At 51.1% G+C, this 14,117-nt stretch overlaps 1 protein-coding gene across 2 annotated transcripts in view; it reads right to left on the bottom strand.

Moving 5' to 3' along the window:
* The window catches only part of CLPTM1 (CLPTM1 regulator of GABA type A receptor forward trafficking), a gene marked incomplete at its 5' end in the record, with an annotated part of 29,272 nt that overhangs the window by 9,454 nt on the left and 5,701 nt on the right, over positions 1 to 14,117 (bottom strand). For both annotated transcript variants that reach the window (XM_079723925.1, XM_079723926.1), the window contains 4 exons: positions 2,663 to 2,780; positions 5,262 to 5,420; positions 6,294 to 6,417; positions 13,579 to 13,691. In XM_079723925.1, the coding sequence (XP_079580051.1) occupies positions 2,663 to 2,780; positions 5,262 to 5,420; positions 6,294 to 6,417; positions 13,579 to 13,691 (514 nt within the window). The remainder of the gene's footprint in view (positions 1 to 2,662; positions 2,781 to 5,261; positions 5,421 to 6,293; positions 6,418 to 13,578; positions 13,692 to 14,117) is intronic.

The following is a 14,117-nucleotide window of genomic DNA, read 5'->3' as shown; positions in this document are numbered from 1 at the left end:
CAATTAACGCATTTGAGACCTTGCTCCCACATCAGGGGAAAGCAGTAAACACCCAAGGGTGGGCATCCTGGAGAATAAATTCCCCGGGGACATGCTCCGAGCTGCTGTCTTCCACACCCATGAGAGGCTGTCCAGGGAAGGGAGGGACCGTGCCCGGCCAGCCCCAGAGGCAAGAGGCTTTGGCTCAGGTGGAGAACATTCTGCAACTTGGTGGCATCCAGATGGGGTTATGATATGAGATGGACCTGGCTTCCGTAGGGAGGAAGAAGCCCCCTTTTCTTGGAGTTAAACTATACCCTGAGCACTGACAATGTGGCTGGTTGAAACTGAAATGTGCTGTGAGTGCAAAACACACACTGGAATTTGAAACTTAGTGCAGGAAAAAGAAGAGTGAAAATACCTCGTTAATTTTTTTATACTGATTACATGCTGAAATGACAACACGTTGACCTCAATAAATTACTAACATTCATTTTACGGCCTTTTTTTTTTTTATTTTAACGTGGCCACTTAGAAAACTTCCAATGCCTTCTGTGGCAGACACTGTATCCCTCTGGGACAGTACTGTGCTACAGTGCTGATCACTGGCCCTTTGGGGAAGGGAGGAGGGGGCTCTTCCGATCCCACACTCTCACCCTGTGCCCTGGAGTGGGCCGGTGGCCAGCTCCGTGTCCCTTCAAGCCCCTGCCCTAAGGGGGCCCAGGTGTGAGGCAAGCCTGGGGGATCCTGGTGGTTTCTCAGGTCCACAGGCTGCAGATTCTATTTTGAAGACCACACCACCATCTGTCACACTGACCACAAACACGACCTCACCACACAGTGACACGGATCACATTCACCAGAGACGAAACCACAAAAGATGCTGGCATTGAGCATGGCTGATCGGTGTAACTGGGACGCAAGCGAGCAGCCGCCCACCTGGGTCACATTCAAAGCAACCTCTGAAGCGTCAGGCACATGTAACCCAGACTTTCGGGGACACCTCCGTGGGGATGGCCCCTGCAGGCCACACCCCCTCAGCCCGCCTCTGCCCGCATCTTCGCAGATGTGCTCCACGGAAGCCAGCCAGCCAGCCAGCCGGGCGGAACGCCCTACAGAGCACGGTCCGCAGACATACTTGCTTAGAACAGCGCCTAGCACACCTGGGGGACTTTTCCAAATCAGCTTTGGGTACTGACATACGGTCACTAGAGTTTTGTTTCATCCAGTGTCACAAAAAAAAATCTCATCCTTTGGGTTATTTTTATACCAGAAGAGGTAGGAAAAGACCTAACCCATGCAAATTAAAGTACATCTGTCGCTGCGCCACACAAAACAGCCAGAGGGATCTTAGCCAAGTCCTCAGGCGCAGCAGAATCAAAGTGAGGTGGGACACGCAAAATTCACATGAAGGGAACGGGGGGCTTTCGGGGGGGGGGGCTGTCTGTTCTCTAGATCTGCTGAAACTGAGGTGCAGCGAGAGTCTCACAACTGCCGATCAGGAGACAGTGGACTCAAGGACAAAAGACACAAAGGGCAGGCAAAAAAATGCCAACAATGATTAACCTCATGGAAAGGGAGATGTTGGACAGGAAAGGAAAAATAAAGTACACACGCTGTATGGTTCAGGTGGGAAGAAGAGCCACATACTCAAAACCATTTGAATGCTGAATAGGAATCTAATCAAATTATGTTCCTGAGTTGAGATTTCCTCTTCCAGAGTAGGAAGTCAAGATATAATGTCAAAACTGAAAAACCAAGGAATTGCATTATCATCTTATTATTGGGAGCCTTGGAGATTAAGTAGCAGAAACAGCTAAAGCAGTTGCCTGCGGGGAGTGGAAACTGGGGGAACACGAGAGGGGGAGAGCAGAGACAGATGAGTGTCGCTGTCTGGTTAAATTGCTTGAATTTTAAACCATGTACTTATAACAAGAGATTAAAAAAAATTTTTTTTTAAAGAAGATGCCCTGGGCAGAGAGAATCTGTTTCAAAATGAGGCCATGTCGTAAGTCCCAAATGGCCACAGTTCTGACCCAGGGCTTCTTGGGGTCAGCGGTAGTCCTGCGGTTTGCTCACCCAATCAGAATTCTCAGGGGGGCACCAGGAGGGTGGCCAGCGAGGTGAGAACGGGGCCTGTCGTGGCCCTCACCAGCTTGCCTCGTCAAGGGAGGCCCTACTCAGAGGTGCGGGGGCGGAGGCTCCCAGCGCAGCCATGCAGGATGCATTCAAACCTGCAGCCTGGGAGCCTCGCACGGCCCCGCAGGAGCCCCCAGGGCGGTCACTGTGCAGCAGCCATTCCAGGAGCGGCCGACACAGATGCAGTCACGGAGAGCACACCAGATGCAACTAATGGCAAAGGGCCTCCAGTCTCCCTCTGCTCATTTAATCTAGCCATCTTTCTCTCACAGGCTATTCTCGAGTGTCTGTTCTACCAGGCCCGGTACTGTGCACACGCCGGCCTTGCCCTTCCTCTTCTCGGAAGTCCCTTTCTCCACCTGCTCTTTCTAAGCCGATTCCTCTCCTGCCTGCCCACGGGTGTCCAGAGGCATGCAGGGTACGTAGGGTTCGAGCCTGGCCACCAACCCCAGCCTCCCTGAGCACAGGGTTCCTGCCTGCCCTCGTGGACCTGGGAGTCCAGGCCCGTGGCACCACAGGGGCCCCAGGACGGAGAGGGACTTACTCCGAGACATGTGGACCGTGGCGAGCCGGCGGTACAGCGCCTTCTGCCTGGGGTCTGGGTGGAAGCCGCTCTTGGTGAAGTAGACGTGGATGTAGATGGAGCCGTTCTGCTGGACGCTCTGCAAGGCGGTCCGACGGGGACAAGGAACAGTGAAGCCCCTCATGACGCCCGCCCCCCACGGCTTCCTCACCCCCGTCTACTGAGTGTTTGGGGTGGGCAGTGTAGTTAAGTGGTTAGGGGCCAGACCCTGGAGTTGGGCTCAAATTCAAAACCAGGCTCTAGCACCCCGTCTACTAAGTGTTCAGGGTGGGCAGTGTAGTTAAGTGGTTAGGGGCCAGACCCTGGAGTTAGGCTCAAATTCAAAACCAGGCTCTAGCACACAATGGCTGCGTGGCCTCAGGCTTCGCCTCGCTGAGCCTCAGGGCCCACCTGCAGGACGCAGATCATCAGTACTGGGGGCACAGCAGGGCTGTAAGGATCATCTGAGAGCGCTGAGCACGGTCACTCAAGCACAGAATAGGAGCTCAACAAACGTCAGCAGCCTTAATTCATTAAACGGCAAAACAACGAAGACCAGATACCACTCTGGCACTTCAAATGGCAACTGCCCAATCCAGTGAGTTCACATCCGTATAACTCACGTAAACCTTGGGCACTGGGTCATGTTATTATCCCATTTTCCAGATGCGGTGACTGGGGCTCACACAGAGAGGCTACATGCAGCGAGTAAGTGGATCCGAACCCAGTCTGTGGGCTCTCCCGTGGCCCTGCCTCTCACCGTCTGTGTCCTACCTCTCTGCCCGGGCCTTTCACCTACTATTCTCACCCCCCTGCCACACCCACCCAGATGAGGAAACTGAAGTGGGGCGGCCGCCTGCCTGAGGCGCAGGGTGGGTGGCCGAGGCCGCACTGCAGCCTGTCTGACCTTCGTGTTAAGCTGCGATTCACCTGGCCACGCTGTGTCCTCACTTCCCTGCCTTTTAAGTCCACCTCTGTGTCAACCGTGTTTTTATATTTCATGCTGTTTTCACATCTGGCAGGGAAGAGACCGCCCCTCCCAGGGCTAGCCGATTCCTGGAAATAATAAACAACTCGCCTGCCTTTGAACATACCTTTAAAATACAAACCAACAAACCCAAGTCCACACCCCAGCCACCCCCTTTAGCTGACTCTCACACACCAGGCCGCACTGAATCATTCAGGGCAGGTACCAGACAACTACAGACCACCCCTCTAGCCCAGAGCCCGCACGTCAACCAAGCAGGCCAGTCCTAAGGTGTTTCCCCACCTGCCCTGCCTTTCCTGCGGAAACCTCAGTAAAGGCTTCGGCCTAGGCCTCCCCTTGCCCCTTCTGCTCCTGTGCAAACCTGGTGCTTCCCCATGTGGCCCTGCGTAGTGTGGTGGGGCCCTCCTCTTGGGAAATGTAAGTAGTAAATTCTTCTTCCAATGGCATTGGCCTGTGTCGCTGCTCAGTCACCTCCATAAATTAAAATCAAGTACAACTTAGACACTCTCCCATCACAGAGCTGGGAAGGAGGGTTAGCACCAAGTCCTTGGAAGCTTCTCTCACTGCCTGGCTCACTGCCCCTCAGTCTTCCTCAGTTCTGGGGTTGGGGTCTGGGGGCTGGACGTGAAGTCTCAGTGGGAGCCACCTCTCAGCATGGGCTCTCCTACCTGCCTCAGAAAGAAGGCATCCACCCACTGCTTCCAGCTACCCGAACAGACCTAGACAGAGCCAGACAGAGCAGAGATGCTCCCTCCTCCCCAGGAGGCTGAGGAGAAGACTTGATGGGGAGAAAGGAATGAGAGAGCAGCCCCAAAGAGATGTCTACATTCACAGATTCATCAAATTCATTGATTATTCAACAGCCACTGATTCTGCACCCAGTCCTCTGCTGGGCACAGCTGGGGACAGAGCTGTGACCAAGATGGTCCCATGGGGAAAACAGATCCATATTCAGGTAGTGACAACCCCCCAGAGCTGGCACAGCTTGGGTTGGGGAGCCCAGAGAGGGTGCTGGCTGAGTCTGAGTGTCAGAGAGAGCTCCCTGGAGGAGGCAGGATTTGAACTGGGGCTGCCAGAGTCCACAGCCAGACAGCCTGAGTTCAGTTCAGTTAACACTGGCTGTGTGACCTTGGGTGGGGCTTCTCTGTACCTCAGTTTCCTCATCAGTCAAATGGAAATAATAGTTCCCACTTCCTAGGGTTGCTGGGAGGTTTCCACCACTCAGCCTAGGCTGGTGCCCTGTACATAGTAAGCACTTAATCAACATTAACTATTATTTTCAAACCAGGCTGGCTGACTGGCCACCCCCAGGGATGATTACTAATCTTTCACTGGTTTATACCACAGATTTACACAACCCTGAAAGTAGCTGGGAGGATCCTACGCCCATTCCAACTCCATCCACATGGAGAGGTGGGGAAGACAAGGCCCAGAGACCTCAGGGACCTGCCTGTGGTCACAAAGCATGTGAACTGAGAGTAGAGCCAGGCTTGGAACCTGGACTCCCGATTGCAGGACTGGGAGTTGGTTCAAGGAAATGCCCTTAGTGCTAGCCGAGCAGCCTTGGGGCCAGAAACCAGAAGCTGTCCCCACCTGTGGAATGTCGAGCTCAGCAAAGTGCTCGTAGCAGCCGTCTGAGTTCTCGCCACTAGTCCAGTCGCCATACACAAGGTCATGCTGCTCCCAGAAGAGCGCTGATGTGGCATTAAAGTCTGTAAAGTGCTCGTGCTCTGAGATGTACACGTGCAGGTTCTGTTGGGAGGGGAAGTGGGGGAGTTTAGTTAGGGCTGCTTATAGGACCCTCTGGAGGCTGACAGATAAAGAGCGGATGAAGAGCTGTGGCAGCAGGAGCCCACTAATACGAACAACCTGCGGGGGCGGGGCGTAGTTAGTGGAGAGGAGAGCAGCAGCTAGAGGAATAAACTTTCTCTTTCCTCAGACCCCCACCACGCCTGTCCTGGCCTGAGTCTGTGATGTCTAACAGCAAAAAACCATGAAACAATGGCCAGCCTGCCAATTAGAATTTGGGGTTAGAAAGGATCCGGACCTCCCTGAATCATCTTCCCTCTCAGCCTCTCATGGGCTTCTTGGTCAGAGGTCCTCGGGCTTATGGATAAAGCACAGTCAAGATGTGCAGGAGTGTCAGCCGGCTACTGAGAACCGAGGGGAACTGGGGAGCTGGCCTCAGAACTCCCTCCTTCCCCAAGTCCCCGTGGCCATCTCTGTCCAGAGCCCAGAAGGCGCACTGATAAAGAACAGCTGAGTGGTGGTCACCCTGATGGCCAGAATTCCATGAAATCAGGCATCCCAGAGCTGCAGAGAACCGCAAAGGTGGGAGAAGTCGAGATGACTGAGGTTAGAACCCCTGTTGCAGACGCTCCTGAACAAAGTCCTTTTACGTAGAAAGAACACCAGCACAAACCCAAAAGAATTACTTGTTCCTTATAAGTGTCACCTGAGTGACTCAGATTTCATGGGCTGAAGATGCACCTGGAGTCTCTCAACCCTGGACCCATTCACAGACCTGACAGTGACCAGGGACCGCGTCTGTCCCAACAGCCCATGCCACTCCCCCACACCTTCCCCCCCTCCTCTCCCGGGTCTGGCCTCCCAGCCAGTGGTTACCATTAAAGTGTCTTTGGGGAACAGGTTGCGGCTGGCGACGCGTGGGGCTCCTCCAGGGCCTGCCTGGTCCTGAGGGGCCGGCCCGCGGCGGAACCAGCTGCTGATGGCCCAGATGATGAAGATCCTGGGGAGGCAAGCAGGGCAGGCGGTGAGTCCCCGTGCCTTTTCTTTCCAGCGTGGATCTGCCTGACCTTCTGACTCAGCGCCTGCTGGGGCCTGACCCGGGGGCTGATCAAGTAGGGAGGGTCCCTGAGAAGGCAGCTGTAGGGCTGCTGAGAAGACAAGATGCCCCCAAAGGCCATGCCCAGGGACAGACCCCAGACACCTGGCACTGACTCCTTGGAGTCTGGCGGCCACAGGGCTGCAGGGGCTTCAACCCTCGAAACCTCAGAACTAGGAAACCTAACATCCCAGTCCCCTGGAATCCCAAAGTGTGAGAACCCTAGAACCTGGAACCCCAGCATTTTAGAGACACAGACATCAGGGAGAGCAACATTTCAGAACTTCAAATCAACTGAAAACTGCAGAAGCAAACAGTAAGTAATGGGTGAGTCCCTATTTTTAGTAACACTGGGCTAGGTTATTCAGACCAACTTTCCTGTTGGAAACAACTTGAAAAAGCTTGATAAAAATTAATATAGGAAGAATATACTAACACCAGTTTTACATTTACAATTATATATCTCGATATAGCAACATATTCTATATGTTCTTCTATTTTCTTATATATTTTTAATCAAGTTTATATATATAATATATGTAAACATATTCTTTTTTTTAATTAATTAATTAATTAATTAAATTTATTTATTTTTGGCTGCGTTGGGTCTTCGTTGCTGCGCGCGGGCTTTCTCTAGTTGCAGCAAGCGGGGGCTACTCTTCATTGCGGTGCGCGGGTTTCTCATTGCGGTGGCTTCTCTTGTTGCCGAGCACGGGCTCTAGGTGCCCGGGCTTTAGTAGTTGTGGCGCACGGGCTTAGCTGCTCCGCGGCATGTGGGATCTTCCCGGACCAGGGCTCGAACCCGTGTCCCCTGCACTGGCAGGTGGATTCTTAACCACTGCGCCACCAGGGAAGTCCTTCTTTACTTCCTTGGTTCCCATCTTCCTTTCAGTTTTTGCCTGGTAAGTCTGCAGTCTTGTCCATTCTTCAGTGCTTTTAAGAGTATATGTTTACAGGGCTTCCCTGGTGGCGCAGTGGTTAAGAATCCACCTGCTGGGCTTCCCTGGTGGCGCAGTGGTTGGGAGTCCGCCTGCCGATGCGGGGGACACGGGTTCGTGCCCCGGTCTGGGGGGATCCCACATGCCGCGGAGCGGCTGGGCCCGTGAGCCATGGCCGCTGAGCCTGTACGTCCAGAGCCTGTGCTCCGCGGCGGGAGGGGCCACAGCAGTGAGAGGCCCGCGTACCATACACACAAAAAAGAATCCACCTGCTAATGCAGGGGACACGGGTTCGAGCCCTGGTCCGGGAAGATCCCACATGCCGCGGAGCAACTAAGCCCGTGCGCCACAACTACTAAGCCTGTACTCTACAGCCCGCGAGCCACAACTACTGAGCCCTCGTGCCACAACTACTGAAGCCCATGTGCCTAGAGCCCATGCTCTGCAACAAGAAGCCACCGCAATAAGAAGCCGGTGCACCTCAAGGAAGAGTAGCCCCCGCTCACTGCAACTAGAGAAAGCCCGCGCGCAGCAATAAAGACCCAACGCAGCCCAAAAAATTAATTAATTAAGTTGGAAAAAAAAAAAAGTAAAGGAGCCCTGGAAGCTTCTTCTTTTTTTAACTGAAGTATGGTTGATTTACAGTGTTGTGTTAGATTCAGTTTCAGGTATACAGCAATGTGATTCAGTTACATATACACATATTTATATATATATATATTATTGATAATATATGATATAATGTGTATATATATTCTTTTTCGGATTCTCTTCCATTACATGTTATTACGAGATATTGAATATAGTTTCCTGTGCTATACAGTAAGTCCTTGTTGTTCTTCCTTTTTTTCGGGAAGCTTCTTTTTTGTGTTTGAGGACATCTGCTAGGTGTTTTGATGGGTGAACAAAACCGCCAGCAGGGCCCACACAGGGTAACCAGAGACCTTCTCTATGAGAAGCTAAGACTGCACAGGGCTCCCCGCCAAGGACACGGGGAAGCAGGTGTGGCCCAGCCCTCCTCAGAGTCGCACACCAGGTGGGCACAGCCAGAGCCTTGAACCTGGTACAAGGAGACCCCGAATGACAATGCCCCAGGCAGCCAGCAAAGGCAAAGCAAGTCCTCTCTGTAGGAAAACAGGTTCATCCTAGGCCTGACATGATTCCTATAAATAATTCTCCAAGTATGATGATCAACACACAGCCAAAGATAAGCCAGGCGCACAAGGAAACAAGACACTATGAGTGAGAACCAGCAGAAACAAAAACCAGTCTACCTAATGGCACTGTGGTAACCTAAATGGGAGGGAAATCCAAAAGGGAGGGGATATCTGTATGTGTATGGCTGATTCATTCTGTTGTGCAGTGGAAGCTAACACAACATTGTAAAGCAACCATTTTCCAATAAAAATTTTTTTTAAAAAAAGAAGAAAAAAGAACCCAAAATTTGAGATGCTCAGGAGCACTGGAGGTTTCAAAATGTTACAAAACCCTCAAAATGTATATTGAGAGAGAGCTTCAGAAGTATCCACTCTGAATAACATGAGAGAAAAAAATCAAAATAGAAACAAAATGACAGTTAAAACAAATATATTCAGAGGCATTTTCTCAATTTACAAAATTGAATAGACATAATACACAGTCTTTGAGTTGTAAATGAAGTGGAGATGTTTACAGGATACACCGTTTAAAGAGAAAGGCAAGATGAAGGAAAGTGTACAGAGTAGCCATCCACTGGTGTGTAATATACTATGTTAAAACAAAAACAAAAACCTGGGCTGGGGGAAAGAGAAGTGGGAGTTAGTGTTTAATGGGGACAGTTTCAGTTGAGGAAGATGAAAAAGTTCTGGAGATGGATGGCAGTGATGGCTGCACAATAATGTGATGTACTTAATGCCACAGAATTATACACTTAAAAACGGTTAAAATGGTAGATTTTGTTATACATATTTTGCCACACACACACAAAAAAACCGACCTCAACAATTTGTAATGCACCTTTACGTCAACATAAAAGTAGAGAAAGGTATAAACTACACATCAGACTTTCAAATGGATTCCCTTGGTTTGGGGGAATAGGGAAGGCCTAGAGGTAAGCAAAAAAACCCCAAAATGCCTCAAAACCCAATACTGTCTTAAAACAAATTCTGCACAATCAAAACAGCATGCACATGAATCAACATGGGAGAGGATCACCACCAGTACAGTAATGATGGATGATGGTTACCTTCAGGTGATTTTTTATTTTCTTCTTTATGCTTTTCTTTCTGAATATTTTTTAATGAACAAGATAAAAGCCCCACAATAAAACTGCAGCAGACTGCTAGTTGTTTCCCCATATTCATCTTTCCCTTTTCCCTCAGAAAGAAGACTCCTAAATTTTAACTGGACCCCTTGGCTACCTGGAATAAAGACTACAAAATCCAGCCTTACAGCCAGGTGTGGACACATGGTGAAGTTCTGGCCAATAAAATGTAAAAACAGTGTGTTTACTGGACTTTGGGGAAGTGTCTTAAAGAGAAAGAGCATCCCTCCTTTATTTCTTCTTCCCTCCTGGAAGGTGGACGTGATGGTCTTATCCTCAGCACCCATATTAGGCCATGAGGATAAAGGGCAAAACCTAGCAATGGTGGGACAACGAGCAGGAAGGAATCTGGGATGCAGAAGACTGCAGAATCCTGGTCTGCCGAGGTCCAGAATAGTACATGAGAGAGAGGGCAACTTCTATTGTGTTAATTCGGGTCTCTCAGATACATGCAGCTCTATAGTTATTAAATGAGACAAGTACTTATTGATTGCAGGTGTGAAAAGCAATACAGTTGACCCTTGAACAACAAAGGTTTGAAGTGCGTGGGTCCACTTATACGAATCTTTTTCAACAGTAAATACTACGGTACTACACGATCCATGGATGGTTGAATCCGTGGATGTGGAACCACAGATATGGAGGAATCGCTAGTACAGAGGGCCAACTGTAAGTGATACGTAGATACACAGGGTCGCCCCCCACCCATCCCCATGTTGTTAAAGGATCAACTGTATAGCAGAGAGGTTAAGTGCTCAGCCTCTAAGTTGCAATATCTGGATCTGAGGCCCAGCTCTCCTACTTCCCGACTGGGTGACCTTAGGCAAGACTCTTAACCTCTCTAGGCCTCCATTTCCTCAACAGTTAAAATAGGGATAACAGGGCTTCCCTGGTGGCACAGTGGTTGAGAGTCCGCTTGCCAATGCAGGGGACACGGGTTCAAACCCTGGTCCGGAGAGATCCCACATGCCGCGGAGCAACTAAGCCCATGTGCCCTAACTACTGAGCCCGCGCTCTAGAGCCTGTGAGCCACAACTACTGAGCCCATGTGCCACAACTACTGAAGCCCGTGCGCCTGGAGCCTGCACTACGCAACAAGAGAAACCACCACCATGAGAAGCCCATGCACCTCAACGAAGAGTAGTCCCCGCTCGCTGCAACTAGAGAAAGCCACGCACAGCAACAAAGAACCGAAGCAGCCAAAAATAAATAAATGAAAAAATAAATAGGAATAACAACACTTCTTACCTCGTAGGGCTGTCTACAAGCATTAAATGCACTGATATATACACACACACACGATATAATACATCATCTAGAATGGAGCCTGGTACATACAGTAAGTGTTTTAGAAGTGTTAGCTATTATTGTTATTTTCATCATAGGAAAAAGGCATACCAAAAACTTCAGAATGGAAAAACACTACAAGAGAATTCTAGCGTGAGTGGGTACCTCCCTGCTGGGCCCCAAACCACGCCAAAGGGCAGCATCAGGCACAGGGACTTGCCTCTGCCTGTACAAGCCATGGAGCCCTGGGGTCCGGGGTCTCAGGGGCCATGGCCCAGCTGAGCTATCTGCTGCCTCCCACCACCCCAGGAGGTCCCTGATCACACGGCTGGAGAAGGTCTGGAACTGGCGATTCCCGGGGACCCCTCCATTTCCAAGGGAGGCTCCCATTTTAGTAAATATGCCAAGGGAGAGTGTGTGAGCAAGGACACCCACAGGCAGCTCTGCCCCGGCTTAGCGTGTGGCCTGCAGGGGGCCCACGCACTCCGGGCTCCGGGGTCTCCGTGTGAGACGAGGCAGACTGGACTGGACTTTCTGTAGGATTCCAGATCCCCAGTTCCCTGAAGAACACCTGCTCACCGTGGGCCCTCAATCCCCGCATCCCAGACCAGGAAGCCCTGCCCTAGGACACCAGGGCTGGCCCTCACCTAAAGCTTTTCAACTTCATATCCTCCCTCCCACCCCAAGTAGGCATTCTACATTCACGGGGAAACTTTAAGTGTATGAAAAGACATATGACAACCTTCCCTCCCACCCCGCCCCCCACTCCAGGTAACCACTGGTATAGCTGGAGGATGTGCTGAAAACCACGGGCTCTACCCTCTGCTCTCAAAAAAGGCCATTCTCACGCAACCTGCTTGATGCTTCAGAGAGTTCACAGGCCCCTGAAAACAAACCCTGAATCCCATCTAAGAACTCCAGATGGAGACGGTCTTCCAGCACCCACCAGGACTGATTCTTGGCGGTGCCTGGTCCTAAGGAAGGAAATCAGCCTGCACTGTGGCTGTATTAAAAACGTCTATCTGAAGGAAGCTCCCTTATGTACTGATGTGGAAAGATTTCTAACATATAGTGTTAATGAAAAAAAAATCAAGGTGTAGAACTGTGTAAAATAGGCTACCTCTTATGTAAAAATGAAGGGAAAGATAAAAATAATCTTTATTCCTAGCTGCTTGAAGCATGAAAAGAAGAAACAGATATATAAGAAAATTCTAAGTCCTTATTGGACACGGAGGCAGGGGGAGGGGAGGGAGTGGCATGGGGAAGAGAAAGGAGGGGCTCCACGGATGAAGAAACCCAGACAGATCGCCCTGCGCCCTCCCAGCAGCTCCCCAGGGCCCCACTCAGAGGCCAGGCTTCCAGAGGGCAGGCCCTGTGCTCCCGGTACCTGGGAACGGTCACATGCATCCATGTGTAAAAGGATCACCACCAGCCAGTCTCAAAGGCACAGCCTGTATGACTTCACTTACAGGAGGTACCCAGAGCAGTCAAATTCACAGAAACGGAAGGTAGAATGGTGGTGGCCAGGGGCTGGGGGGAGGAGGGAGAATCGAGGAGTTAGTGTTTAATGGGTACAGAGTTTCAGTTTGGGGAAGATAAAGAAGTTCTGGAGGGGCCTCCCTGGTGGCGCAGTGGTTGAGAGTCCGCCTGCCGATGCAGGGGATACGGGTTCGTGCCCCGGTCTGGGAGGATCCCATATGCCGCGGAGCGGCTGGGCCCGTGAGCCATGGCTGCTGAGCCTGTGCATCCGGAGCCTGTGCTCCGCAATGGGAGAGGCCACAACAGTGAGAGGCCCGCGTACCACCAAAAAAAAAAAAAAAAAAAGAAGTTCTGGAGACGGATGGTCTGATGGTTGCACAACAATGTCAATATACTTAATGTCACTGAGCGGTACACTTAAAGATAGTTAAAATGCTAAATTTTATGTAATGCAGATGTTGTGGCTGAATTGTGTCCCGCCCCGCTCCAAATTCATGTGTTGCAGTTCTAACCCTCAGTATCTCAGTGACTGCATGTACAGATAGGGCCTTCAAAGAGGTGACTAAGGCTAAGTGACGTCATTACTTAGGGTGGGCCCTAATCCAGTCTGACTGCTGCCCATAAAGGAAGGGGCGATCAGGACACAGACAACACAGAAGAAAGACCATGTGAAGACAGGAAGACGGCCAGCTACAAGCCAAGGAGAGAGGCCTCAGGAGAAACCAGACATCCTGACACCTTAACCTCAGACTTCCAGCCCCCAGAATTATGAGAAAGTAAAAAGGATCTCCAGCAGTATGGTAATGATGGTAATCCTCAGTGATTCTTTCCTTTCTTCTTTTTTAAAAAAATTTGTTTGTTTGGCTGCGCCACATGGCTTGCGGGATCTTAGTTCCCCGACTAGGGATCGAACCCGTGCCCCCTGCAGTTGAAGCATGGAGTCCTAACCACTGGACTGCCAGTCCCTTCCTCTTTATGCTTTTTATCCCTCCCTTCCCCTTTATGCTTTTCTTACTTGAACCTTTTTCAATGAACAAAACCAAAGCTATATCTGCTCACCTGAACAGCACGCCTTTGATGACCTGCCAGGCGTTGGGTGCTGGCTGGGGTGGTGGGTTCTGGGGCTGGGTCTCCGCCGGCGGGTCCCTCCCGATGCTGCCATTGCTAGTCACCTGCAGGGACAGAGGCCAGGGTGAGGAGGGAGGATGCATCCGGAGGCGCCAAGGCTGTCGTAGGCACCACCATGGGCTGAGGGCCAGTAAGGGCTGAGCACAGAGAGGGCGCCTGGCCCATCCTGGGGGTCAGGGAGGGGTCCTGGAGGAGGAGACATCACAGCTGAGCCCTAAATCATAACCAGTTGGCTGGTGCAGAGGCGGCAATGAGGGAAGCAGCAGGTGCAGACAAGAAGGTGAGACAGTCTGACTCTGAGGAGGGGCCAATGCTCCCTGGGGCTGGAGCCCAGGATGGATGCAAGGAGATGGCTACTGGGGACAAGGTAGAAGGGGTTAGGCGGCAGGTGTCAGATTCTGCAAGGCTTGGGTTTATTGAAAGGTCCTTCCGTGGGCAAACAATTCTTGACGCCTCCTCTGTGGCCAGCC

This window comes from Hyperoodon ampullatus (genome assembly GCF_949752795.1).
Source record: "Hyperoodon ampullatus genome assembly, chromosome: 18".
NCBI classification, from domain to species: domain Eukaryota; kingdom Metazoa; phylum Chordata; class Mammalia; order Artiodactyla; family Ziphiidae; genus Hyperoodon; species Hyperoodon ampullatus.
The sequence above is the reverse complement of the archived record's forward strand: the minus strand, read 5'-3'. Positions and strand labels throughout refer to the sequence as shown.